At 49.0% G+C, this 26,655-nt stretch overlaps 1 protein-coding gene across 1 annotated transcript in view; it reads left to right on the top strand.

The window, feature by feature from the left end:
• Positions 1-9,815, top strand: part of LOC137847036 (non-lysosomal glucosylceramidase-like) — a 393,739-nt gene extending 383,924 nt beyond the window's left edge. Inside the window, exons 2-5 of the mRNA XM_068665308.1 lie at positions 7,236-7,342; positions 7,486-7,704; positions 8,549-8,788; positions 9,110-9,815. Coding sequence (XP_068521409.1) covers positions 7,236-7,342; positions 7,486-7,704; positions 8,549-8,788; positions 9,110-9,238 — 695 coding nt within the window. The 3' untranslated portion in view covers positions 9,239-9,815. The remainder of the gene's footprint in view (positions 1-7,235; positions 7,343-7,485; positions 7,705-8,548; positions 8,789-9,109) is intronic.
• The last annotated feature ends 16,840 nt before the right edge of the window (positions 9,816-26,655 follow it).

A 26,655-nucleotide genomic window follows, 5' to 3' on the forward strand; every position in this document is an offset into this window, starting at 1 on the left:
TGGAGCTGGAGCGGCTTCAGGAGCTGGGGCTGGAGCGGCTGCAGGAACTGGAGCTGGAGCGGCTGCAGGAGCTGGAGCTGGAGCGGCTGCAGGAGCTGGAGCTGGAGCGGCTGCAGGAGCTGGGGCTGGAGCGGCTGCAGGAGCTGGGGCTGGAGCGGCTGCAGGAGCTGGGGCTGGAGCGGCTGCAGGAACTGGAGCGGCTTCAGGAGCTGGGACTGGAGCGGCTGCAGGAGCTGGAGCGGCTGCAGGAGCTGGGACTGGAGCGGCTGCAGGAGCTGGAACTGGAGCGGCTGCAGGAGCTGGGACTGGAGCGGCTGCAGGAGCTGGAGCGGCTGCAGGAACCGGATCTGGAGTGGCTGCAGGAGCTGGGGCTGGAGCTGGAGCAGAATCCACCGTAGGGGTCACAGTGGCCGTTGGATCTGTCACAGGGCTTGGAGTGGCCGCAGGGTCTGTCACTAAGTTGATAGCAGTATCAATGGCAGCTCGATAGGCATGAGCCAGGCCCCAGCACGTTACAATGATTTGTGTTACTTTGGAACTGCCAGAATCATGACACCTTTTTTTCAAGCATTCTGCCAGTTTTTGAGGATTTTGCCATTGTTCAGGGGTGAATTTCCAACACACTGGGGGTGCCAACTGCTCTAGATGCCTGCCCATATCCGCCCATACTCCCTGCCACCCACAACTATCCTGCCTCCGGGCAGATATCCGGATGAGCTTCCCAAGTAGTTGTTTAACTTTAAGCAGAACCTGAAGTGCATTCATGAGGCAGAACAACAAGACTATGGTACTCTGAGTATTCCAGAAATATTCAATATCTTGGAGAGCTATTGTGACAAGCTCAGGGGATAAGAGAGTGGTGAAGGAGGAAGGCAGAGTGACCCAGGAGGATACAGGGGGGGTGGAGGAGAAAGGGAGAGTAAGCAAGTAAGGAAAAATATCCTCCCCTTTCCCCTCCACAGATTGACTCCCTAATGGAAAAAAACAATAGGTATAATTGCTAATAGTTTCCAAGATACAGTTTCCAAAGTACAGAGTCGACGATGTTACTGAATACAAATAACAAGTTAGAGTCATGACCACATATTTCATCGTCTCATAAGCCATTGCTACAACACACAGCACCATAATGATCTGAAACCAGGGCCCGGAGAGGATAAACAACACGACAGAGAGCAAATACGGAAAATAATGTACTATAATACTCAATTTGGAAAACAGGCGCAGCAGAGTTGAGATTAAAGCAATCAGCATTATGACAAGTGACTATTAAGCAGGTCTAATCCTTACACCAATTTTAGTTTAACACACTCTGGTCAGATCTGCCGTTATCTCAACCTTTCGGGCCCCACGTTGGGCGCCAAAAAGACTGTCGTGGTTTAACCCGGCCGGCAGCTAAACACCACGCAGCCGTTCGCTCACCCTCCCCCCTCCCTCTCTGGGACGGGGGAGAGAAATGGAAAGTGAAGCCCGTGAGTTGAGATAAAGACAGTTTAATAAGACAGGAAAATAATAATAACAAAATAATAATAACAATAATAACAATAATAATAATATGGTGATAATAGGGAAAATAATAATAATATGTACAAACAAGTGATGCACAATGCAATTGCTCACCACTCGCTGACCGATGCCCAGCCTAACCCCGAGCAGTCCGGTCCCCTCCCCCCAGCTAGCCACCCCTATATATTGTTTAGCATGACGTCAGATGGTATGGAATACCCCTTTGGCTAGTTTGGGTCACCTGTCCTGGGTCTGTCCCCTCCCAGCTCTTACTGCACCCCCAGCCTGCCCGTTGGCAGGACAGAGCAAAAGGCTAAGATGTCCTTGGCTTAGTATAAGCACTGCTCTGCAACAATTAAAGCATCGGGGTGTTATCAGCACTCTTCTCATCCTAAGCCAAAACACAGCATTCCACCAGCTACTAGGAAGAAAATTAATTCTGTGCTAACTGAAACCAGGACAGACTCGATGATCTTGAGGTCTCTTCCAACCTAGAAATTCTGTGATTCTGTGATTCTGTCAAAAGGCACATCCAGGTCAGCAGGGGGCGTGACAGCAAAAGCCTTCGATGGCAGTAGTGGTGGGGGGGCCGATGGCGTAGCAGTTGGATCAGTAAAGGAGCCCGCAGCTCCCTCACTGTCTGGCATAAGGCCTGAAGGATTGTTTGTTACCTTTTCTGATTGTACATATGTATAGGCATATGATTCAAAGATCGAAGCCGAAATTCGTTTAAGTGGTATATTCTTTATTGCAGCGCTGGATGCACGGGGGATCTCTCCACCTATCGTGCATACCCAAAGCGGAAAGCAGTCTTGAATTTATACAATCAATCTATCAATATTCTACAAGTGCCTATACATATTCATTACCTATCCCCGCCTTCCCTCGCTTCTCATGCTAATTAGCTTTTTGGCACCTTGCGCCTGCGTAGAGCCTCCCAAGAATTGCGGGCAGGGGTCTTCAGGACGTGGGCAGTGGTCTTTGGGAGGAAGACCCCGAGTCTTCCTCACAGTGTACTTTTCACCTTTGGTCAGGATTCTGCTGAGTTGGCACGTTTCTTAATTGCAAGAGCTGGCTTTTGCTAATTCTTCCGTTTGTTGTATCTTTATCATGAATTCCAATGTCCAGTTTCGAGATTTATAGTCCTTACATTTGTTTCTCTGTCTGTCTGCCGCTTCCTTATCTGGGGATTGTCCTTGCCTCCCCAATGTCTATTATCCTTGCCTCCCCAACGTCTCCTTATTCACATACTCGGGTTTAGTAAGTCATGGAACTTAAAGGATTGTTCTTTCCTGATTGTACGTATGTATAGGCATACTCGCGTTTAGTATGTAAAGCAATGTTCTATATATTTAGAATGTTTGATGTTTGTGTGTGCGTGTTGGTGGAGCGTAGACTCCCTGCATGCCCAGCGCTCTTTACTTGCCTTTTATACCTTTTATAAGTATAAATATTACAAAGTTCAGATTGAGTTGAGACTTCATTTATAACAACTCCATATATAACAACATCTGACCAAGGGTACTTGAAGGCTGCTGTAATTAGCCCACAGGGAGAGAAGAAGAAGGCACCACTCCCAATATTATTCACAAATTGACTTCTAGGGGAGAAAAAGGTGGTGGTGTAATTCTTAATATTTCCAAAAAGATAATCTCCAGGAGACCAGAATGATAACAGTGCAGGGCCTGAGTACCAGACGAAACTGAAGGCCAGTATATTACAGCACCATGTGATGAAGAAACCAAACACAAATTTTAAAATGTTCACTAATTGGATATAGAGGAAAAAAGAGAATAGAGGACGGATAACATACAACATAGTCACACAGAAAAATATTAGCAGCAAACCGAACATTCTGAATAGCGAGTATGTTAGTTGTAAATACTTTAACCAATTCTACTGTTATCTCAACCCTCGAGACCCACGTGGGGCGCCAAAAAGGACTGTGGTGGTTTTACTCAGGTGGGCAGCCAAGCTCCACCACAACCGCTCTCTCACTCCTCCCTCCTCAGAAGGAAGGGGGAGAAAATACAACACAGAGAGCTCGAGGTTTGAGATCAGAATTATTTAATTAAAGGGAAAGGGAATGGGAAAAAAGAAAAACAAAACAAAACAAAAAAAACATGTGCGGAAGCACAGAGAGAAAGGGAAAAAAAGTTATTAAAAAGTTGTTCTCCACTTCCCATCAACAAGCGATGTTCGGCCACATCCTGGGAAGCAGGGCCTCAAAACACATAATGGTTGTTCAGGAGGACAGCCCCTTCCCCCACGAGAGCCCCTCTTTTTATAGGGAATATCCCTTTGGTTGGTTTAGGTCAGCTGCCCTGGCGATGTCCCCTCCCCATCACTTGCCCACCCCCAGCCTGCTGGCTCTTGGGGGCTTGGAAGGAGTCCTGATGCTGTGCCAGCACTACGCAGCAATTGACACAACACTGGAGTGATATCAGTGCTGTTCCAGCTACGAGTGCAGAGTACAGCACTGTGTGGGCTGCTGCAGGGAAAAGGTGACTCCAGCTCAGACAGACCCAGCACATGTGGTTTAACCTGGCTGGCAGCTAAGCACCACACAGCTGTTCGCTCCCCCTTCCTCTCTGGGATGGGGGAGAGAAATGGGAAAGTGAAGCCTGTGGGTTAAGATAGAGACAGTTTATTAAGACAGGAAGATAATAATAATAATAACAATAATAATAATAATAATAATAATAATAATAATGATAATAGTACTACTAATAATAATGTGTACGAAACAAGTGATGCACAGTGCTCACCACCCGCTGACCGATGCCCAGCTTATTCCTGAGCAGCCAGCCCCCCCCATCCCAGTTAACCACCCCTATATATTGTTTAGCATGATGTCAGACGGTATGGAATACCCCTTTGGCCAGTTTGGGTCAGCTGTCCTGGGTCTGTCCTCTCCCAGCTCCTGCTACACCCCCAGACTGCCTGCTGGCAGGACAGAGTGAGAAGCTGAAATGTCCTTGGCTTGGTGTAAGCACTGCTCTGCAACAATTAAAAAATCAGCATGTTATTAGCACTCTTCTCATCCTAATCCAAAACATAGCACCTACCAGCTACTAGGAGGGAAATTAACTCTGTCCTAACTGAAACCAGGACAGGGTTCAAAGGTCTCATTCAACAGCACAAAGTTCCACGTCAAGCCATTGACCCTGAGGACATGGCTGAAGCTACCTTCACCAGCACTGGTCTCCTTGTGCTGCTGACCAGCAGGAAGGGGACATACTGCAGGCTTGGGGTGTGTTCAACCACAGAGCTAATTAAATTCCGGTTGCTGCCGCAGAATATGGGTGGCCTCACCCAGTGTAGGTGTCAAATTTAATAGAGATCCCTGCCTCTTGCCCAGGGGGGACATGCTGCAGGGTGCTCTTGAAGGTTGCCATGGCTTGGAGCATCTGGAAAGCTCCTGCACCATCTTGGGGTGTCCATGGGGTCCCAGCAGGTTCTCGTAAGGGGACATCCTGGACCTTCAGAGGATGCAAAGCAGGGTGCTGCCAGTCTTGAGGTGGGACTTGGTGCTCACAGGGTAGCTCCTGTGCAGCCCTGCAGGGCTCTGTAGCCCCATGCATACCAGGATGCACTGGTGGCTCAAACACAGAGCACCAGGACAGGGTGCCTGGACAGGTTTTAATTCCGCAGCCTGAATGAAAAGCAATGCCCTGTAGACCTGGCATGGCTTGTGCTGCAGAGCAGGACTGCTTTCTCCTGCTTGTAAAATTCCAGTCCTCTCCACTACATGCTGCTGGGAGAGCTGCTTGGGGGAGGGGGACGACACCATGAGTTCCCCCACTACCCCGCTCCTAAAGGGCTGGGTGCCTCTGGGCTGTGGCAGCAGCAGCTCTGGGTGGGCTCCTTCTCTCCCCAAGCCAGAAACCCACTGAGGAGCAGCTGGGTGGGCGCTGGGTGAAGACACGTTTCCTTGGGGGATCGCACTGCTGAACCGGGGCTGCTGCTGCCAAGAAAATAGCAGCAGATGCAGCCATAGATAGCAGCAGTGGGACGGGACGAGACAGTTCTGGTGCCTCTGACCTCCACCAGCAAAGCTGGCCTTAAACAGTCAAACCAAGGAGCAGGCTGATATTGCCCCTAAATTTGCTGGAAAAGTCTTTCCCTGTTGCTGCCTCTGTTCTGCATGGTGCTGCACGACAGTGGCTGTATGTCTGTTCCGTCTGCTCGCTCAGGGCCTGGCACATTGGGCTCAGGGTGGCTCAGCAGTAGTAATCCACTGCTGAGGAGCACAGCCTGGTCATACAGGGCTGGATCCTTGTCAAAGAAATATCTGATGGGTGCTGCCTGGCTCTGCCATGCATCGCTGCCACCTACCCACTTTCACTGCTCCTGGTTTCCTTCCAGGTATTTCAGATGGTGGTACAAGAAAACCTGCGTAGAGAAGAAATCTACCTTCACTGACCTCTTGTGTGCGGTCCCTCTACAGCAGATCTACGGTGAGCTCCGGTTTAGGCACAGGGTGGTGTGGGAGGCAATGGCAGCATCCGCCCCGTTGGTGGGGGAGACCCTGGGGGCACCTCCCCAAGCCTGCAGGCAAAATGGGAGGGGGTGTCACGTTAAGGGGTGTAGCTGATTAACTGTTATGGGTCCAGTCAGATTCAGGGTACTGAACTATCACAATCACAGATTCACCAACAACGTATTAACCATTAGGAGTCTGGTCGGATTCAGAGCACTGAACTACCACGGTCACAGATTCACCAATAACGTATAACCACCCTTACTCTAGTCGTGTTTAATGAGAACTATCACGACTAGGAGCAATGCAATCAAGTGCAATTTATTACAGCAACAGGTACACAGGTTCTTTGGATTGCCAGCGATAGTTACCGTCTGCAAAAGCAAGCTAACACGCATGAAATACACAGGTGACACAGGTGCACAGCCTGGAAATTAATGCGTTAAAAGGCACAAAGACTCTATAGAGATTTCTAAGTTTCCCTAACGATGGTATCTTCCCCAACATCCCCTCTCTCTTAGGCCAATTTATATTATTTTCTATCTTTTAGGTGGACCTTGAGTGACTCTGGTCAAGCATATCTTAGGTGTGATTGGTGAAAAATTCTCCTGTCTCCGTTTAAAGTAATAGGCTCTGAGAAATTCAGAGTGCATGCTCAGTGAGGGGTGGTCACACCTTGGAGGCGGGTAGCTTTTGGGACGGAGGTGTGTTCTGGTATTATAATGATATTATAATGAGCAAAAGTACACTAGGGTACAGCATTTGTCAAAACATGACAGGTCCTTGGCTCAAGGTAGCAAAAAGTGTGGCTTATCGGTCTCGGTGTGCACAAGAACAATTGAGTCCCCACCTGATTACAGAGCCTAGCCGTGGTGTCTCCACTCCACTCTACGCTCCGTGCTGTTCCTTAGAGCTAGCACACCAGGTTCCCCCAGCGCGATAGCATATAAGGTTGGAAGCCTAGGGAATGCTCAGGTAATGCAGCTATGCCCTACCCTGAAAGCCTCTTCAATGCTGTACATTTTCTTTAAAATGTGAATGTTAGTTTTATTTTCCTAGTTACTTTAGGCAATTGTACCACAGGGGAGCAGCAGGGGCTTGTCAGGGTCAATTTGGGGAGCAGGCACCTGTGTGGGGAATGAGGTGGGTGCTGCTGGGTGGGAAAGGAGATGCATGGGGCAGCCGAGGCATGAGGGGGTGTTGAGGTGGCCGGGAAGAGGGGAGTACTGATCCCTGTGTCTGTCAGGCTGCCCGCTGGGCGGGATTGGTGGAGGCACCATCACGCTTGGCCAGTTCTGCCACTGGCAGCTGAACCCCAAGAAATACCATTATGGGATGATTATCGCTGACCAGGTAGGGCTCTGTGGCACCTGCTCCCCAAAATGCCAATCTCGGGGAGCAGAGCCAGTGTGGGGCTGCATGCTGCACATAGCCTGTGTTGCTGAGACTTTCACAGCTGGGCTCATCTCATTCCCCTGTGCTCCTTTCCTCCCCAGTTCACACTGTGCCTGCATTGCAAGGGGCAGACAGTTTACCAGCAGGTCCTGTCTGTGGAGAGACCCAGCACACTGCAGGGCTGGAACTGGGGCTACTGCAGCCACTATGCCTTCTACCATGGACTGTACTCCCGCACCTGGATGGTCTACGAGCTGCTGGGGCAAAACGTGGTGCTCACATGCCACCAGGTCTTTCTGGTCATCCCCTATGATTACAAGGTAAGCCAAGCCCTGAGCATCGCTGTGCCCTGGGATGCTGTGGTAGACTTGTCTTTGCCCTGGCAAGGCGGTGTCTTCGCAGTGATGGTCACAGTGCGTCTGGAGAGCCACAGAGATGCTGCCAAGGCACTAGTTGAAGTCAGCCAGGCTTTCCTCCTTGTTATTTTTTTTCCCAGCCTGGACTTTTCTGTCCTAAGATCCCATCCCTGGTGCTAGCTGCTAGCAGGATTTGTTACAGCCAGACTGGTGCTGCCAGGGGTGGTCCCTTCCAGCCTGTGCTCTGCTCCAGCAGCTGCTCCTTTCCCTTCTTGCCTGTGTTTTGACACTGTGTCCTGCTCGTTCCCTGCCCTTGCTTTTGCTGGGTGACAGTCCCGGCTCCTGCCCACCCAGAGAGGCAGGCCCTGCTGCCCACAAGATTAGCAACAAGGCTTTAGGAACCCCCCAGCCCACACATGCGGATCAGCTGGGCTGAGTGCTCGCTCAGCCACTCCTGAGCATGACAGCTGCCTTCTGCCTGACATCCCCAAGGGAAGGGCTACTTATTAGCTGGGGTTTCCCAGTTGGGCTTTCCCAATGTTTTTCCTGTCTCCAGTACTCATCCTCAGCCCCAGGTGAGGGTGGGAGGCTGCTGACAGCCCTGACCTTGTTCTTATACCTGGCGAGGTATAGGAGGCTGGCAGCAGTCACCAGCCCACACTGAGACACCTGTCTGAGCCTGCAGCACTGCTCCCCCTGCCTGTGTGCTGCCTGGTGTCTGGAATTGAGTACCAAATGCTCCCTGAATCCCCCCCGCTCGGCAGCCCTGAGCACTATGAGCCCTGCACATGGCATTGTGTCCCCCCAGGACTCCAGCCTGCCGGTGGGAATGTTCATCTGGGAAGTGGAGAACAACAATGAGGAGCCCGTGGACATCTCCATCGTGTTCAGCCTGCAAAATGCCATGGGTGCGAAGGAGGACAAGAGCGGGGAGCACTGGAATGAGCCCTTTGCCCTGCAGGAGGGTGGCAAGCGGGTGGCTGGTGTCCTGCTGCACCACTGCACCCCCATGAACCCCTTCACGCTTGCTGTGGCTTCCTGGGAGAAGGTGAGGGCCAGCAGTGGGTCCAGGACTGTGCCACTGGCAGGGATGCTCATAGTGGCCCTGGGCTGGGGACAGCCCCAGAGCTGGGTGCTGTGTGGGGTTTCTAGTAAGAGGAGCTGTGGGTGAAGCTTGCCAATTGTTAGTCAAGTAGTCTTGGAGGTGGCATCGATGGGCAGCATGTGGGAAGCAAGTTTAGGGTTGTAGGATTGTTGGTGGGTCATTGTCCCCCCACCAAAAGCATCAGCTCCAGACACATTTTGGGGGATCCAATCGCATCATCTGCTCCTTTGAGGTGGAAGCAGTTTCCTGATGCTCTCCTCTCAGGCTGGCACGGTTCTCACTCATCTCATTGTGTTCAGTCCCACGGGGTCAGGCCAGGATGTGTGGCGAGACCTCCTGCAGGATGGTAAGCTGGAGTCCTCCACCAGTGAGTGCTGTGTTGTGGAGGTCTGAGGGGTGTGTGTGTGTGCACAAGGTGTCAGCCGTACCAAGTGTGAGTTTCCCTTCTCCCAGGGCATTGGCATGCCCATGGGATGCATGGTGTCTGCAGGAAGCTCCCCCAGGAGTGGACGAAGAATCAGTCCCCATGGAAAGGTCCTTCCTGTCCCTTGTAGGGTGCAGGGAAGAGCATGGAGGTGCCTTTGAGGCTGTGCAGGACTGCCAGCTGCTCCACGGGGTTACTGCAGCTGCAGCTCCATCCTTGCTCTCCACTGTTGAAGGATTTTTGAAACAGCAAGGAGGCCATGACTTGCTTCAGCTGAGAAAACCAAGCTACCAGGACGACTACAAGAAGTTCCCATGACAATGTTCCCATATCGCCCAATTGAGGAATTAAAAAATATTGCTGCCAGCAGCTGGCTTCAAGGACAAGATCTACGTGACTGTTAATCACAAGGGGGTTGTTTTCTTACAGTTGTTTGTCCGAGTGCTTTTGACCAATAATCTTGTGTGAGACACTATCTGCCCCTGTTAAATTTGCTATAAAAGTCAGGCTATTCAGGTAATAAAGGGAGAGCATGATCTGACCATATTGGTGTGTGTCATGTCTTCGGCCGTTCTTCCTGCAACACTCCATGATGCTGAGATTTATTCCCAACTCCAGAGGCACTTGAAGTAGGGTTCAGTATGTATCCAAATTCCCTGGTGTCTGTCGTGCTGACCTTGTAGTTCCCTGTGAACTGTTAGCACCATTTCAGGGCTGTTCTCGACTACATTAATTGCATGTCCCAATGTCCTGTCCATCTGCCCAGTGCTGCATGCTATGCTGAGGTTTGTTGAATGGCCAGAGTGATGCCTAATTGCCTTCCTTGAGTTCACATTGCCAGTTGAGCCAGTTCCAGTTTGTTTAGGGATCGCTTAGCAGCTCCTGAGTCTTGGAGCTGACATAATTTGCTGTCCTCTTGTTGCTATGAGAGTTTCCTGAAGGCCTCTGGTATTTCCTTGTCACTTCTGTGTCATCCTCAGCTGCCTGCTCGCTCCTGCAGCAGGCCAATTTCAAGCAGGGCAGCACCTTGCAGCCCATGCTAGTAACTTGCTGCTGCCACGAAAGCTGAGCGTGTGCCCAACACTAGCCAGCCTTCAAACGAGAATAACGCTGATTGATTTGCAATGCTGGCACTGGGCCTCTGCAAAATTTCATGAAGCTTGAATTGTGTCATTGTTTGCATAAATATTTCTGGAAAGCTAAGTCTCCTATCTGCTGTCTGCAGATGCACTCAGAGCTACCAGGATGCGGTCTTCCTTCATGCATGCTAGACATTATCATAGGCAGGATCTGTGCTTCTGTGAAAATTGTTGCCTTAATGAGTTGACCTACTACACACATCAGGACCAGCATATAATTACCTGCTCACCTGAGGGTGCTTCTTAAATAAGGGCACAGTTCAAGCACCCTTCAGAAAGCTGGAGGTGATAGTTGTCACCACAGAGTGCTGGTGCCTGGTCTGACAGCTGCATGGTCCCTGGTGACAGGGTGTGCCAGCCATTTCACATGTGCCTGCTGGTTTTCCTGCCTCATTTGTTCCTCTGCTTCCGTGACTTTTTTTTTTTTAAACCCTCTGCCCACAGCAGGTATTTTTGTCCTGGTTGCAAAAAGCAGTTACTCACGTGCACTAATGCCATCTCCAAAGCACAGTGGGTGTACCCTCTGGGTTGCAGGGTGATGGGGCATGCCCCAAAAGCCTTGTTCCCCTGGGGTACCAATCCCCCAGTCTCTGTAGGCTTCCCTGGTCACTTGTGGACACTTTTTCCCTAATTTTCCTGACAGATAGAAGCAGGGTGACAGCAAAGGGGGAGGTGACTGCAACTGCTGTGTGCGCCAGCTGCACAGTGCCCACCCGGGGCCACAGGATGCTGGAGCTGGCCCTGGTGTGGGACATGCCCTGCATTCACTTTGGCTCAAAGGAGAAACTGCACCTCAGGTAGGTGACTTGAGGACAGTTGTTGGGGTGGCTGGGGTGCCCCCTGAGCTGAACCCCCACCCCAAACTCCACTCAGCAGGTGGTACGCACACTTTTTCAGCAGCAACAGAGATGCTGCTCCTGCCTTGTCCTGCTACGCCCTGATGCACTACAAGAAGTAGGAGAGGAAGATCAACATGTGGCAGAAGCCAGTCCTGGAGAATAGGTGGGATGGATGGGTCCAGTGACCAAGCAGGGGACAGCAGGGTTACAGTGACTGAGCTTCCCTTCTTCCCACGCAGCCAGCTGCCCTTCTGGTACAAGTCAGCGCTATTCAGTATGCTGTACTTTGTGATGGATGGGGGCTCCATTGCCTCCCAACTGCCTCCCCCAGGACCTGCAGGGACCGGGGCGGGGGGGGGGGGGGGGGGCAGCCTGTCCCACTTCCTCCCTGTCCTGTGGGAGTATGGAAGGTTTGCTTATTTAGAAGGTAACTCATAGGGACACGATGGATGGTCCCAACTGCACCCTCCCTATCGCTGACCCCAGGTGGTTTTAACAGCTGTGGGGACACTTTCCACACCCCTGTGGGATGAAGCCTTGTGTGGCACGGGGGGGGATGGATGGACCTGCCTTTTCTGATGTCCCCATGGAAGGTCTCCCCTCCCTCACCACCTCTTAGGTGCTTTCAGGGCAGGAATACCACACGTACAACACCTACAACGTCCACTTCTATGCCTCCTTCGCCCTCGTGCTGCGGCCCAAGCTACAGATCAGCCTGCAGTATGACATCAGTTAGTTGCCCGGCTGGTGCTACGGGAGCAGGCTTGTGATGGCTTCTGCTGTAGGCATTGGTGCTGCAGAGCCAGAATCCCCCTTCAGCTCCTCTGCTGAGCCCTGGGATTTACAAAGCCCCCATGCCATGCCCTGTTGGTGCCCCTTGAAATCTCTGGCCATGTTCTTGCTGCACTGGGGCAATCCCTAATCCCAACAGGTCTCATGCCCTTTGAGAAGTGTGGGGCTGTTTGCAGACCCTAATGCTCTGGGTGGCCTTGGAGGATGCTCTGTCAGCAGGGAGCAGAGCCCTGTGCTGGGGGCTGAACTCCATGGGCTTCCCTCCCTGCCCTGGTTGATGCCACCACCTTGCTTACGGCTGCATGGGGTCCTCAAGCTTGGCCTTGTAGCATGGGGTGGGGACAAAGTCACATTCCCTTGCTGTGTGAAGACTGGAAGCAGCCTGGCCTCTCCTTTTGATCTCCCCAGCAGGCTGGGGTGAGCCTGGCATGCTGCGGACACAGCAGGGTGCTGGTGGCCCTACTTGTGCCCACGCTTTGGGCTTGCTGTAGTGTCCGCTACCTTGCTAACACCCCACGCCCTTTCCAGCTGTCATGGTGATAAACAAGGACATGGAGCCACAGCAGTACCTGATGAGTGGCCAGACGGCCCAGGTAAAGCTGAAAAACGTGGTGTCCCATGACATTGGGGACCCAGGTGATGGCTGCAGTGGGTGCAATATGTTGCTTCAGTGCTGCTTGATCGTGGCACTTTTGGAACCTTGCTCCTGGCTCTGATTGGGGATGTCTGTTGCTCACTGCCCTGCTGCATCCACTCTGTCCTTGCGCAGATGACGAGCCCTGGTGGCGTGTCAGCATATACCTGATTCATGACATGGCCAACTGGAAGGACATGAACCTGAAGTTTGTCCTGCAGGTATATCGTGACTACTACCTGACACACAACGCGATATACCTGCAGGATATGTGGCTGGTCTGCCAGGTACCGGGGGAGACCCTGCCCCTCGCATGGTAGGGGTGACACGGCCTCCCCCTGGCTTTCCATGGGAGACATCCTGAGAGGGATGCATGACCATCCCCTGCCTCCTGCAGGCTGTGATGGATTCGGAGCTGAAGTTTGACACAGATAACGACAGGCTGATTGAGAATGGGGGCTTTGCTGACTGGATGTATGATGCGTGAGCAGTGAATGGAGCCAGGTGAGCAAGAGAGGCAGGTGGGCTGGGTGATGGGGAGCAGCATCTGGGGAACATGGGAGGTAGCTCAGAGCTGAGGACACACTCCCCAACTATCATGGGAGTTCTGTGCAGCCTTGCCAGTGCTGCTGTCCTTTTTGCTCCAGCAGCACTGTTATAAATGAGGTCTCAACTCAATCTGAATTTTGTAATATTTATAAAACAAATATTTCTAAAAGGTATAAAAGTTATAAAAGGTATAAAAGGCAAGTAAACAGCGCTGGGTGTGCAGGAAATCTATGCTCCACCAACACGCACACACAAAGATCAAACATTCTAAATATACAGAACATTGCTTTACATACTAAACTCGAGTATGCCTATACATACATACAATCAGGAAAGGTAACAAACAATCCTTTAAGTCCCATGACTTAACAGTCTTCATTTTCCATTCCTTTTGAACAATATGTCTCGCTTTAAGTTGTCAAGCAACTCAGTCTTCAGGCCTTATGTATCCCGTTCTTCCCAGATTGAAGAAAAGCATATCCATCTCCTTTTCAAGGCCAATAGGCCTGGGTCAAAAGGCACGTCCAGGTCAGCAGGGGGCGGAACAGCAAAAGCCTTCGATGGCTGTAGCAGCAGAGGGGTTGATGGCGTAGCAGTCGGATCAGTAAAGGAGCCCGCAGCTCCCTCACTATCTGGCAAACCACACGGTTCTGACTGTGGTCCCACATGGCTCTTTAAGGCCTCAGAGACTGCTCGCCAGGTGCCGAGCAATCCCACTGCAACCTTGTCGTTTTTAGTTGCAGAGTCCCACACCTTGACCTCAGTTTGGTCCCATATTTCAGGCTCATAAACTGTCCGATTGTTAATAAGGAGAATAAGCTGTAAGGTTACCAGGACAGTCTTTGTTCCTAAGGACGTATGATTCCCCATAATGTGCAACTGCTTACCAGTGAGAGGCAGTTGTGTGCACGGGTCCGCTTCTCTCAGCTCGAGCTTCTCTCCAGCTCCGGTGCGCCTATTTCCAGCGACTTTCTGTACGAGCTTCTCTGAGCAGTTTGCTGAGTCTGGCCGAACCTATCTTCATGAGGCAATCAAAGTGCCTGTTCCCATCCTGGTCTCCATTCTTCCAGCCTGTTCCTCTTCACTTCTTTTTTCTGCTTCTTTATTGATGTAACTTAATCGTGTTGCCTTTTTTTCTTTTTCCTTCTTGAGGGCAGGCTCCCCTCTTATACCCTTCTCTCCACAGCAGTTCTTTTCAAAACAACTTTTCATTGGTCAAACAACTTTGTAACAACGACAGCAAACACCCAGAAACATCCATGCCTTAAGGGCTGGAGAACAAGAAACCTGAGACTGCATGGAGTCTCCTGAATCACCCTTCTTTGTTCCCTCTAAACTCTTTTATATTCCTGATGGCCTCGTCGTTAAGAGTCTAATGTTATCTCAACCATGGGGCTTTCCAACCCCCATGGCCACGTTCCCAAATCTCCCCCTTCTTTATTAATATCAACCATCTTCTTGACACAAATTACTACCTCATATATAACATGTGGAACGGTGCATGCTTGCCAATGGGAAATCATTACGGGAGGAGTGCTGGGACAGCACATGCGCCAGCTGGGGTGCAGCTACCAATTTAGCCAGTTTCCTGTGTTTTCTAGGGAAATACTACAACTATGACAGCAGTGGGAGCAACACCTCCAGCAGCATCATGTCGGACCGTTGTGCGGGGCTGTGGTTCCTAGGGGCTTGTGGTCTGGACCAGGGGAAGCTGGAGGTGAGAGGGGGGACAGAGGAGGCTTCACCTGTGAGGGAGCAGCAGGGTTGAGCGCCTGCTGTGGGTTGGGGGGGGCTCTGGCACCTCCTGCACACTGGTGTGCACTGGGCAACACTGGGGTGGAGGCTGAGGCATATCAGTGCACTAATCAGCGCTTAGGAACAGGCTGTGCAACAGGAGTGTGCAACCTCTGTCAAGTCTGGCACGCTGCTAGGAAGGTCCCGCTGGGTTCTGTTATCAGTAAAACAGTATTTGCTTAAAAACAAAGAAAACATGCATTTCCACATGCTATGTGCTGCCCGGTTTGAAGTCCTAAATGAATGTCAGAGGAGATGAAGGTTGATTTGGGACCTGAAAGCCCACAGCTGTTTGGTTGCAAGAGAAGGATTGGTTGAAGACTGCTCACGTGCAATGGGGCAGTAAGAGCAGCGATGGTAACGTAATGCCTGGAACACGGTGGGGCAGCAGAACTTGCTGAGCTTTCTGAAGGCTGCACTGGTGAACTTCTGTTTACTACGGTCATCCAGGTTTTTGTGCATGTTTTGATCCCTTGTCCTGCTAATAGAACTCCTGCTTGTAACACATTCCTGCTGCGTGTACAGGTCAGTAATGAAATGCAAAGTAAGAAAAATCAGTGACCTCAGTCCTGAAAGAACTCTGCCCCAAAACATTCTGTTGAAGACTTCTTCCCAAACGATGCTTATGCTTATCTCCAGATCCAGAGCCACACTGGAAACATGACTGTATCGGATGCTTGGCTTTAGCACAGATAAAAGGTATCTGCTCCCTTTCCCTGGATGAATCTGCAGAAGTCACCGGGTTAGCCTGCTTAGCCTGCCCCTGGCAGGCACCGTGCTTGCCTCTTCCTTTGCCTTCACAGCAAGTGTGTGTGGAAATTCTATGCATCCCGTGCTAGGGCCAGGTACGTGTGGGCATTGTGCTCGCTCCACACCAACTCCAGCATCTCTTCTGGCTCGGTGGCAAAGGCTTCTTGCTGGGGATTTCCAGGGACTGTGTTGGTGGAGGATAGAGGCTGGCTGGGTCCCTGCTGCCGCAGTGCTGCAGTACAAGGTTTGCTTGCAGCTCCAAGGCAGTGACTGCGACTGCGCCAACGCATCTTAGTTTTTATCACCAATAAACCGTGGAAAAGCATTATTTACTTTCAGCTATACACAGAGGCTTTTTATCTTAATGCAGTTTTCCCTGTTGTTTGGGCAGTAGGCCTCTTCATGCTCGGATTGTTCTGTTTTGGTTTGGTTTTGCAAGAGCTTACTCAGCATGGTGCCGGTTTGCTCTCCTTAACTGTCCTGAGCTTTTGGCTTTAGTTTGTTTAATAACTTGTTTTTCCCTCATCAGTAGGGTGTGGGGCAGGTTCTGCCACTTTCTCCTGTATTCTCCTGAAGCAGCTGTTTGTTCTCTGAGAGCTGCTGACCTTTTACAGGTCTGAAAGTTTTACTGGGGTAAAAGTTTCAAGTCTCTCGTGTCAGACCCAGCAAACCACGGGATGTTCTGTGTGTCATGGTCCAACTTCATCACCATGCTTTCCCTTCTTGCCTCAACCTTTGGCTGGGGCCACAGTCACTGCATCACTACCTAATAGCACAACTGAAGGGATTGAAGTCCTGAAATCAGTCAAAACTGATTTCCTCCCACACACACACACTATCTGCCAAAGTAACTTCCCATGTCCATAAACAGGAATTCAAACATGGCAAGACCAAGTGTGGCTGGCCTGTCCCCCAGAGCAAACCCTGAGAGGAGCCAGGGCTTTGGCCAATGGCTGGAGGGGTTTGTGGAGCCATGCACACTGGAGGTGTCACCCGCTTTCGCCAGGAAGTAGGCATGAAGTTCTGCATCTTCTTTGAGCAGCTGCTTTTCTGTCTTTAGCAAAAAGCCTTTTTCTTCCCCAGTGTTCTCAGGAGGTGCTTGTTCATGCAGTTTCTCCTTAAGAAATGGGACCCTGTTGCACAGCCGCTGCTGCCGCTGCTTCCATGGTTACGTCAGACAGGCTGCAGGGTCCTGATGTCTGCCCCTCTGCTCTGTGCCGACTCGCCACACGGTGAGGGTCGGCTGACGTCCACTGACGCCTCTGGTCTCCCGTAGCAACTCGATCTCGGGTGTCCCGCATCGCACCGCGATTACTTCAATTTCATGCGATTACTTCAATTTCCCACGTTTCCCCGCGGATCTTTTCCCACGCTCCCCACGGTTTCTTTTCCCTGTGTCTTACCGTGAGTCCTTTGTCCGGGTCGGTGCTTGGAGTTTCTCAATGCCTCTCAGGTGTTCCGGCTTCTGTCAGGTCTCTCTGTGTCTCTCAGAGCCGTCCGTGGCTCTGCAGCGTCTCTCAGGGCTCTCTCCGTCCGGCGGTAGTTCCTCCGTGTGCCTTGGGTCTCCCGGCGCCGCTCCGATGTTCCGGCGCCGCTCCGATGCCCCGCGCCGATGCGATGCGATGTGTCGGTCCCGCGCCGGTCCGATGTGCAGGTCCCGCTGTGCAGGTCCCGCGCCGATCCGATGTGCCGACGCTGCCACTCTGATGTCCCGGCGCCGCTGCGATGTCTCGGTCCGCTGCTCTCCCTGGGCTCCCGGCGCCGTTGGTCTCCCGCTGCGCTGCGATGTCCCGGCGCCGCTGCGATGTCCTGTTCAGGTCTCAGCCTGTTCGGGCGCCATTTGTTGTGAAGCACGGCCGAAAGCACGACAGACACCAGTTGAGTCAGATCATGCTACTCCATTTTATTGCCCGAATAGCCTAACTTTTATAGTGAACTTTACAGGGGCGGACAGTGCTTCACACAAGATTATTGGTCAAAAGTACTCAGACAAACAACTATAAGAAAACAACCCCACCTGCAAGAAAACAACCCCCCTTGTGATTAGCGGTCACGTAGACCTTGTCATTGAAGCCAGCTGCTGGTAACAATATTTTTCTGAGTTCCTTAATTGGGCGATGTGGGAGTCATTGCCGTGGGAGCTTCTCACAGTTACCCTGGTAGCTTGGTTTGCTCAGCTACAGCAGGCCATGAGATTTTCTAAGGCCTACTTCTGATTGCTTAAGGCAAGCTCAGATCGAACAATTGTTCCACGGGCACATGTCCACGTCCTGTATGCCAATTCCCAACAGGACCCTGGTCACCAAGCCACTCACTCTCTCTGTGCAGATCTTCCCCAAGAGCCATGTTGTCAGTGCCCTGTAGACCATCTTCAAGAAGGATGTCATGGGCTTTGCCAGTGGCACCAGTGAATGGTATGAGGCCTGACGGGGTGCCTGGCACCTCCAGCGAGCAGTCTAGTGAGGTGTGGAGGAAGGAGGAGGGGGATGAGGCGTTCCATCCAGAGCGGCCCCTGCTGGAGCAGGCTGTCCCCCCCTGTCCACCCCCCCCTCCCTTCCCGATACTTGGGAAACTGATCAAACACCACAGCAAATATACCAAAACTTCTAGACTGTTACTTAGATAATGCCTACATCCTCTTTCCCTGCTCATTCAACTTCAAACAGCTCTGTCAAATGCTACATACCACACCTTTAACACCTTCAGCAACAATTTTAACACTTCTTTTTATCTTTCTCCAGCCTTTACTTTCACCAAAGGCTCAGTCATTGGCCAACTTAATTCCATACCTTTCTCCCTCCTAGATGCTGATTTCATCCCATTTTCCTTTTTTCCTCCTTCTTCAACTCTGGATATTAACATCTTATCAAAGTCTGTCCTTGCCTGCCATTCCTTCATCTCTATTCTTCTCCTTTCCATCCTGGCCCTGACTCCCCCTGAAGATTTTCTTCTTCTTTCTCCAACCCTCTGCCTCACTACCTGTTGCACTGTTGTCGTGGTTTAGCCCGGCTGCCAGCTAAACACCATGCAGCTGTTCACTCACCCTCCCCCTCCCTCTCTGGGACGGGGGAGAGAAATGGAAAGTGAAGCCCGTGAGTTGAGATAAACACAGTTTAATAAGACAGGAAAATAATTATAACAACAATAATAAAATAATAAAATACTACTACTAATAATAATAATAATAATAACAATAATAATAATAATAATACAATGATGATAATAGCACTACTACTAATAATATGTACAAACAAGTGATGCACAATGCAATTGCTCACCACCCGCTGACCGATGCCCAGCCTAACCCCGAGCAGTCCGGCCCCCTCCCCCCGGCTAGCCACCCCTATATATTGTTTAGCATGACGTCAGATGGTATGGAATACCCCTTTGGCTAGTTTGGGTCACCTGTCCTGGGTCTGTCCCCTCCCAGCTCTTACTGCACCCCCAGCCTGCCTGTTGGCAGGACAGAGCAAAAGGCTGAGATGTCCTTGGCTTGGTATAAGCACTGCTCTGCAACAATTAAAACATCGGGGTGTTATCAGCACTCTTCTCATCCTAAGCCAAAACACAGCATTCCACCAGCTACTAGGAAGAAAATTAATTCTGTTATAACTGAAACCAGGACAACTGTCAATGCCATTAGTTTCACTCTCTGCTTTTCCTTCTCATCTCCCCTTCTGATACATATCTTCAGGGCCTCCCGCAGGAGCGTCCCCCAGTGACTGTTCACCCCCCACCTTCTGGAGCATTTTCTGTGTATCTTGCCAGGCTTTAATCACACAATGAACTTTCAAGAGCCCTTGGGATACTGGTTCCTTGGGATTCATCCCCGAGTACTTTCTCATTCTGACCCCAAGTCTCTCATATGGTTTCTGTGTTGCACACTATTATTATTCCAGCCAGGATTGGCAAGTGGGTATTTCTGCCCTGATGGTATTACCCCTGGTCCTGGAGGATGGGCTCTTTCCCATTCTTGTATAGCAGCTCTCCTCCTGATCATTCCCATTTCTTTCCCTGTAAACAACATACTTAGAGACATAATTCCCCCCCCCCCCCCCATGTAGTATAAGTTAGGTCATAGGAATTCGTCTAATTGTTCAGCTAGCCTGATGAGGTCCTCAATTAAAGACCCATAAAAGGAACTTGGAAGATTGAGTCTACTCCTGGAGATTTGAAAGTTAGGTTTAAAAGAACTTGATATCGGGGCATAGCTACCCCTGTTGGATGCTAATTGTAGTGATTGAAATAATAGGTGGGAAATATACCTAGAGGACTGGTAATCTACTTTGATCAACTGAATTTGATGTGTGTGATGCTGCTAGTGATGATTATTATACACCTCGTGGAACAATGAGTTGGGTGAAATATTCTGTATATGGGATTCCAACAATTGCTAAAAACTTATTTATAAATCTTGCAGAGAATATTGCAAAGGTATTCTCTTGTGGTTCAATTGGCCTTGGCCAAATTCGAAGACAAGACACGAATTAATGATATTCAAAAGAAGAGGAGGGATTTTTATATATGGAGTGGTAATTGTGTCAAGAAGATGGTTGATATTAATAAAGAAGGGGGAGATTTGGGTATGTGGCCATGGAGGTTGGAAAGCCCCATGGTTGAGATAACATTAGACTCTTAACGACGAGGCCATCAGGAATATAAAAGAGTTTAGAGGGAACAAAGAAGGGTGATTCAGGAGACTCCATGCAGTCTCAGGTTTCTTGTTCTCCAGCCCTTAAGGCATGGATGTTTCTGGGTGTTTGCTGTCGTTGTTACAAAGTTGTTTGACCAATGAAAAGTTGTTTTGAAAAGAACTGCTGTGGAGAGAAGGGTATAAGAGGGGAGCCTGCCCTCAAGAAGGAAAAAGAAAAAAAGGCAACACGATTAAGTTACATCAATAAAGAAGCAGAAAAAAGAAGTGAAGAGGAACAGGCTGGAAGAATGGAGACCAGGATGGGAACAGGCACTTTGATTGCCTCATGAAGATAGGTTCGGCCAGACTCAGCAAACTGCTCAGAGAAGCTCGTACAGAAAGTCGCTGGAAATAGGCGCACTGGAGCTGGAGAGAAGCTCGAGCTGAGAGAAGCGGACCCGTGCACACAACTGCCTCTCACTGGTAAGCAGTTGCACATTATGGGGAATCATACGTCCTTAGTGTGAGAAACACTCTGTAGCCAATAACTTAGGCTCAGGCGAGGATCTCAGTGAAGTAGTAATTTATTCGCGATTGCAATGGCGGGCGCCCCACAAGCAGGAGAGAGCGCATCTGCTAGTTCCAAAACACAGTTTATATACCTTTTGATGGCAGGACCCTCCCCTGTTTCCCCACTGAGTGGGTAATCCAGGTTCACAATCTATCTGATGCTTCACAAACAATGCATGGCCTTCAGTTGCCGGCCTGTTAAATTTCAAATTTCTTTTGACATTTTTACTGCTTGAAGTGGTAATGTTTCTTCACTTATCTGACTTGACTTGACACCGTGATTTTCACCTAATTGTCCTAAGGAGTCTGGTTGTCTGCATTTTACTAGGTCGCCTGCTAAACATTCTTATCACTGTAAGCATATCTCAGTACCACATTCCCTCCTTCTAAACAATGTAACTCTGCAAAAACAACATTTCTATTCCCACAATTCCCCCCTTTTCTTTTTTTTTTATAAACTGTTGATTTTTGCAAAACCTTTCTCTAAGGTGTAATTTGATAGACTCCTTCTTCTTTGCTTTCTTTGCTTTCCATCTCCTCATTATCTCCTTATCTGAGTAAGGTGGTAGCTCCATGGTCATTTGTTTCAATAGTGCGGTTTCAGTTAACCACTGTACTAGTCCTCTTACACAGAGGATAATGCAGCAACCAATGGCTGTCAAAACTCCTACAACTACGATCAATGTTGCAAATATGCCTACTTTTTTTTTTTTTTTTTTTTTCTGCCAATTCACTGGCAAGGGTGGTAAGCCCTTGCAATGCTCTTGTTACTGAGCCATCTGGGACACTATTGCTGGGTATAAGAGTGCAACAATGGTTGCTCAGTATTACACACACAAACACACCTCCTTCCTCTGCGAGCATCATATCTAATGCTATCCTGTTTTCCCAAGCCATTTTGCTGATGGCATCTAGTTGTTCAGCGATTCCTCTCATCGCATCCTTGGTATAATTGATGAATCTCTGCTGATTATAATAGAAATAATTAATCCAATCCGCATTTTTATTGATTGTTACCCACCAGAACAGTGACTCAAACCCTGCAGCAATTTGATTTCTGGCTTTATGTTCATCTGCAACTCCTCTAGGTACCCCAATAGAATCTATGTATACTCTATCATCAAATGATATTCCTAAGCCTCTTTTACTTCTTCTGGGTATTTGTGATGTTTCTCTTTCAAATGCCAGGGTGAAGGGTATAGCTAATTGAACAAGTGCACAAGTGCCTTCCCAATTAGATGGTAGGGTGGACCGTAAGATCTTCCCTCCACCGTACCACCAGAGATCTGCCCTGGGGATCTCTAGTCTTGAGCAGTTTCCCATCAAGTCCTTGGTAGCCTAAGGCAAATTCTCCCAGATGCCAGGTAGCACTCACACCCTGCCGTGAGAGGCAAGCTGTATGGTTACCTATAGCTGTAGAGAATGCAGGGGGAACCGTGATACTGTTATCATGCAAGGAACAGCAAAGAGAGACTTACAGGCCTCATTTCCCCAGGCAGTCTTTTCTTGGTACAATGCAATCATACATCGCATCCCTTGGGAGTCTTTGGTCCACCACCATGGGAAGGGCACTATCTGGGCAATCGGTCATCCCGAGGCACAAGCATAGCAGTAGCTACGGTTGAGACTCTGGACGGTATATTTGACCCATTCTATCCAGGCATTCACATCCCCATACCTTGTTTGAACTGACACATTTCAGAGGGCTTCCTGTTTTCTCTCCTGTATTCTCCTTGAGTTTCTCCCTTTCTCTGATGGCAATAGAGGATTGTTTCCATACAGCTATTCTCAATCTGGCTGTTGGGTCTCTCCCAGTTATTTGTTCTCTCTGCTCAATTGTCGTTGGGCATTTAAATCTCCACAAGCTAAACCTCACAAACATCAAACGTGACAGAATGTGGTACATAACCCTCTGTCACAGTCACCCATATTTTGATGGGGTATCCCGTTTTTGCTATTATCTGGTCATGCCTTTTGCAAGTTGCCAATTGACCAAGGCCTTCTCTGAGGCCTAGAATCACTAAAAACAAAATTAGTAATCAATTTTTCCCTGCCATTATTTTTAAACCTTAGGTTTCCAAATAATTATCGATACAAAAAATAAGATGTACACTACTACTATAACAACCCCCCCTTTGGGAGCACTGCATTTCGCTATAGGTCTGTTCTTTCTTTCAATCACAAGTCACAGTCGTTAGTTACCTGTGAAAATAAAGGTTAGTTTACAATTGTAAGCTCTTATCCTGCTCAGAGTCCACTATGAGATTTTTCTCTTCAATTTCAACTTCCAACAAGTCTTTTGTAGGAACAGCTTCCCAGGTACTAGCGTCGACGGATGCCTTCACTCGAGTATAGTGAGTCCAACCTTTTTCCGCAGTTCTTATGGCTGTTTCAGTGGTTAGTAATTGTCCTTCCCATTCAGGCCGGAGTTGACTCTTTCCAGGTCCAAATCAGGACCCGGTTTCCTGGGTGATGGTGGTGAATGGGGAATTCCAAAGGTGGGGTTTGAGCCAACAACCCACAGGTCCTGAGAAATGACAAAGAAGAGGACAAACCCAGAATACAGTTCTTAAGAAAACTCTCTTGTTTTGAATTGTGGTATCTCATCCCTTCTGCCCAGATAGGGCAATCTGAACAGCATCCCATATGGTGAAATTCCTGTATCCTTTCTTGGTGCTGTTTAAACCTGTAGGAATAAGCATTTTACCCAAGGAAGTTGGGTTTCTAACACTAGTTTAGTTAATTGCTTCTTTAATGTCTGATTCATTTGCTTCACCTTCCCAGAAGAGGAGGGGTGCCAGGGGCTGTGAAAATCCCACTCAATCTCTAAGGCCTGCTTTAACCCTTGCAGTAAAGCTTTACACCCATCCAGTCACATGGTCAATTAGGACAAACAAGTAACACAGTAAAATTTACCTGTATACTTTGGAAAGGTCAAACCCCTGGCTCCCGTCCCCCTCTAGATGGGTTACAGAAGACCTTTTTATTTACCTTTTGACATATGGTACATCCTCTACATATGTGCTTCGCTAAAGTGTATATTCCTATACAGACATACTTTCATAGCACAACATCACACGTTGCTTGCACCTCCCAATGACTCTTTTGATGTAAAACAGTTAATATTTGCCTCATTATCACTTTATTCAGCATTTCTCTCCCATCAAGGAGATTTTCCTTCAGACTTCATAGCTCCTGATTCCTTAAAAAAAATCTTTCTTTTAAAACTTTTTAGTTCTTTCTTAATTTTCAACAATTCCCTGAATCCTCTCTGCATTTATTCTGTTTTCCTTCAGACATTAGATGCCTTAAATACCTGACTTCTCTTTCTCCATATTGTAATTTATTTTTCAATACTCCCAAGCCCTGCTTTCCCAGAAAGTTGAATAGCATGTTAGTAGCTTTCTTCACAACTCTTTTCTCCTGTCCTGACAATAGAAAATGATCCACATATTTGTTAACATTAATACCTCCTTGGGAGGTTGTAATTGCTCCAAAATCTATTTATTTTTATTTTTATTTTTTTTTTAGAATTTACCCAAATGGATAGGTGGCCCTGTACACCCCTGAGGTAAAATTGTCCATCTATATTGTTGCTTCCACCCCCGTTTCACCATTTCAGGGTCTTTCCAGTCAGAGGTGAATATACATGTATGTTTGCTCTCAGGGCCTGAGAGCACTCCATTAATAACACTGTTATTCCAGTCTAACAATTTACTATTTGAATGCCCAATTTAATCATCAAATCCCTTCTCAACAAGTTAGTCCCTGCCTTGGGTACATACAATAATTACCCAGTGATCATTTTATCCCCTGGTCTCAGCTTGGTGTCCCCCAAAAGTGGCACTGTTATCCCAGCCCCTTCTGCCCCCATCACTTTTTAGGGTTTCATTAGTTAATTTAATCCCTGATACTTTACAAGTCAGTAATGACCTAGCTGTTCCCAGTGTATTGGGTTTGATGGCAAGGTTCGGGGGGTGTGAGAGGTGTGGGGGTGGGAAACTGCAGTGGCAGCCCCCGTGAGAAAAACCCAGAAGCCTCCCCGTGGCAGGTAAGAGACAATTTCATCCGGCCCCTAAGGGGCTCACTGCCGCCCAGAGCCAAGCCATGAGCAATACAGTCCGTGCCTCTGTGAGAGCACATCCACGAAAACAAACAAAGAAACAAACAAAAACCTGCTGCTCAACAGCAGTTGGGAGAGCGAGAACCCCCCCCCCCCCGCAGACACCAAAGTCAGTGCAGAAGGAGGGGGAGGAGGCGCTCCAGGCGCTGGAGCCGAATCCCCCCTGCGGCCGCTGGAGAGGCCCCTGGTGGAGCAGGCTGTTCCCCCCCCACCATCCCCCTCCCCGATGTTTGGGAAACTGACCAAACACCACAGAAAATATGCAAATATACCACAACTTCTAGACTTAGATAATGCCTACATCCCCTTTCCCTGCTCATTCAACTTCAAACAGCTCTGTTAAATATTACATGCCACACATTTAACACCTTCAGCAACCCTTTTAACACTTCCTTTATCTTTCTCCAGCCCGTACTTTTCTAATACCAGCACCAAAGGCTCAGTCAGGGTCCAACTTAATTCCATACCTTTTCCCTCCAAGATACTGAAACAACATACCAATATAGCATATTTCATCCTATTTTCCTTCTTTCCTCCTTCTTCCACTCCAGATATTCCTATTCGAAGTGGCCAGCCTGGCCACACTTAAAACATCTTATCAAAGCCTGTCTCTGCTAGGACTCGGGCCACAACACAGGCAGCCTTCTTTGCCTGCCATTCCTTCATCTCTCTTCCTCTCCTTTCCATCCTGGCCCTGACTCCCCCTGAAGATTTTCTTCCTCTTTCTCCAACCCTCTGCCTCACTACCTGCTGCACTGTCAATACCATTAGTTTCACTTTTTTTTTTTTTTTGTTCCTTTTTATCTCCCCTCCGGACACACACCTCCAGGGCCTCCCGCAGGAGGGTCCCCCAGTGACTGTTCACTACATCCCCCCACCTTCTGAAGCATTTTCTGCGTATTCTGCCAGGCTTTAATGACACAATGAACTTTCAAGAGCCCTTGGGATACTGGGTCCTCAGGTCTCATCCCCAAGTACTTTCTCATTCTGACCCCAAGTCTCTCATATGATTTCTGTGTTGCACACTATTATTATTCCAGCCAGGATTGGCAAGTGGGTATTTCTGCCCTGCTGGTATTACCCCTGGTCCTGGAGGATGAGCTCTTTCCCATTCTTGTATAGCAGCTCTCCTCCTGATCATTCCCATTTCTTTCCCTGTAAACAACATACTTATAGAGATAATTCCCTCCCCCAAGAGTATAAATCAGGTCGTAGGAACTGGTCTAATTGTTCAACTAGGCTGTTGGGGTCCTCGAATAAAGACTTCCTCTCCTTCTTAAAAGTCCTAACCTCTCTACCTCTCTGCTGGTAAGGAGGGGGGGGATAGTTCACCTAAGAGGATACACAGTGTTAGTGCTGTTAGTATCAGGGAAGGCAAAATTCTCAATATCTCTTCTACCTTGTTCTAATTCTTGCCAGAGCCTAGAGTACGATCCTTCTTTAGGGACAGTGTTAATTACAGTCCCTGTCTCCCTTCCTGGAGTGACTGCTGCTGTCACCAGTTCAATATTAAGATTATAGGGAGCATAACTTGGCTCCTTCTCTGAAAAAGGAATCTTCTTG

This window comes from Anas acuta, chromosome W (assembly GCF_963932015.1).
Source record: "Anas acuta chromosome W, bAnaAcu1.1, whole genome shotgun sequence".
Taxonomy (NCBI): domain Eukaryota; kingdom Metazoa; phylum Chordata; class Aves; order Anseriformes; family Anatidae; genus Anas; species Anas acuta.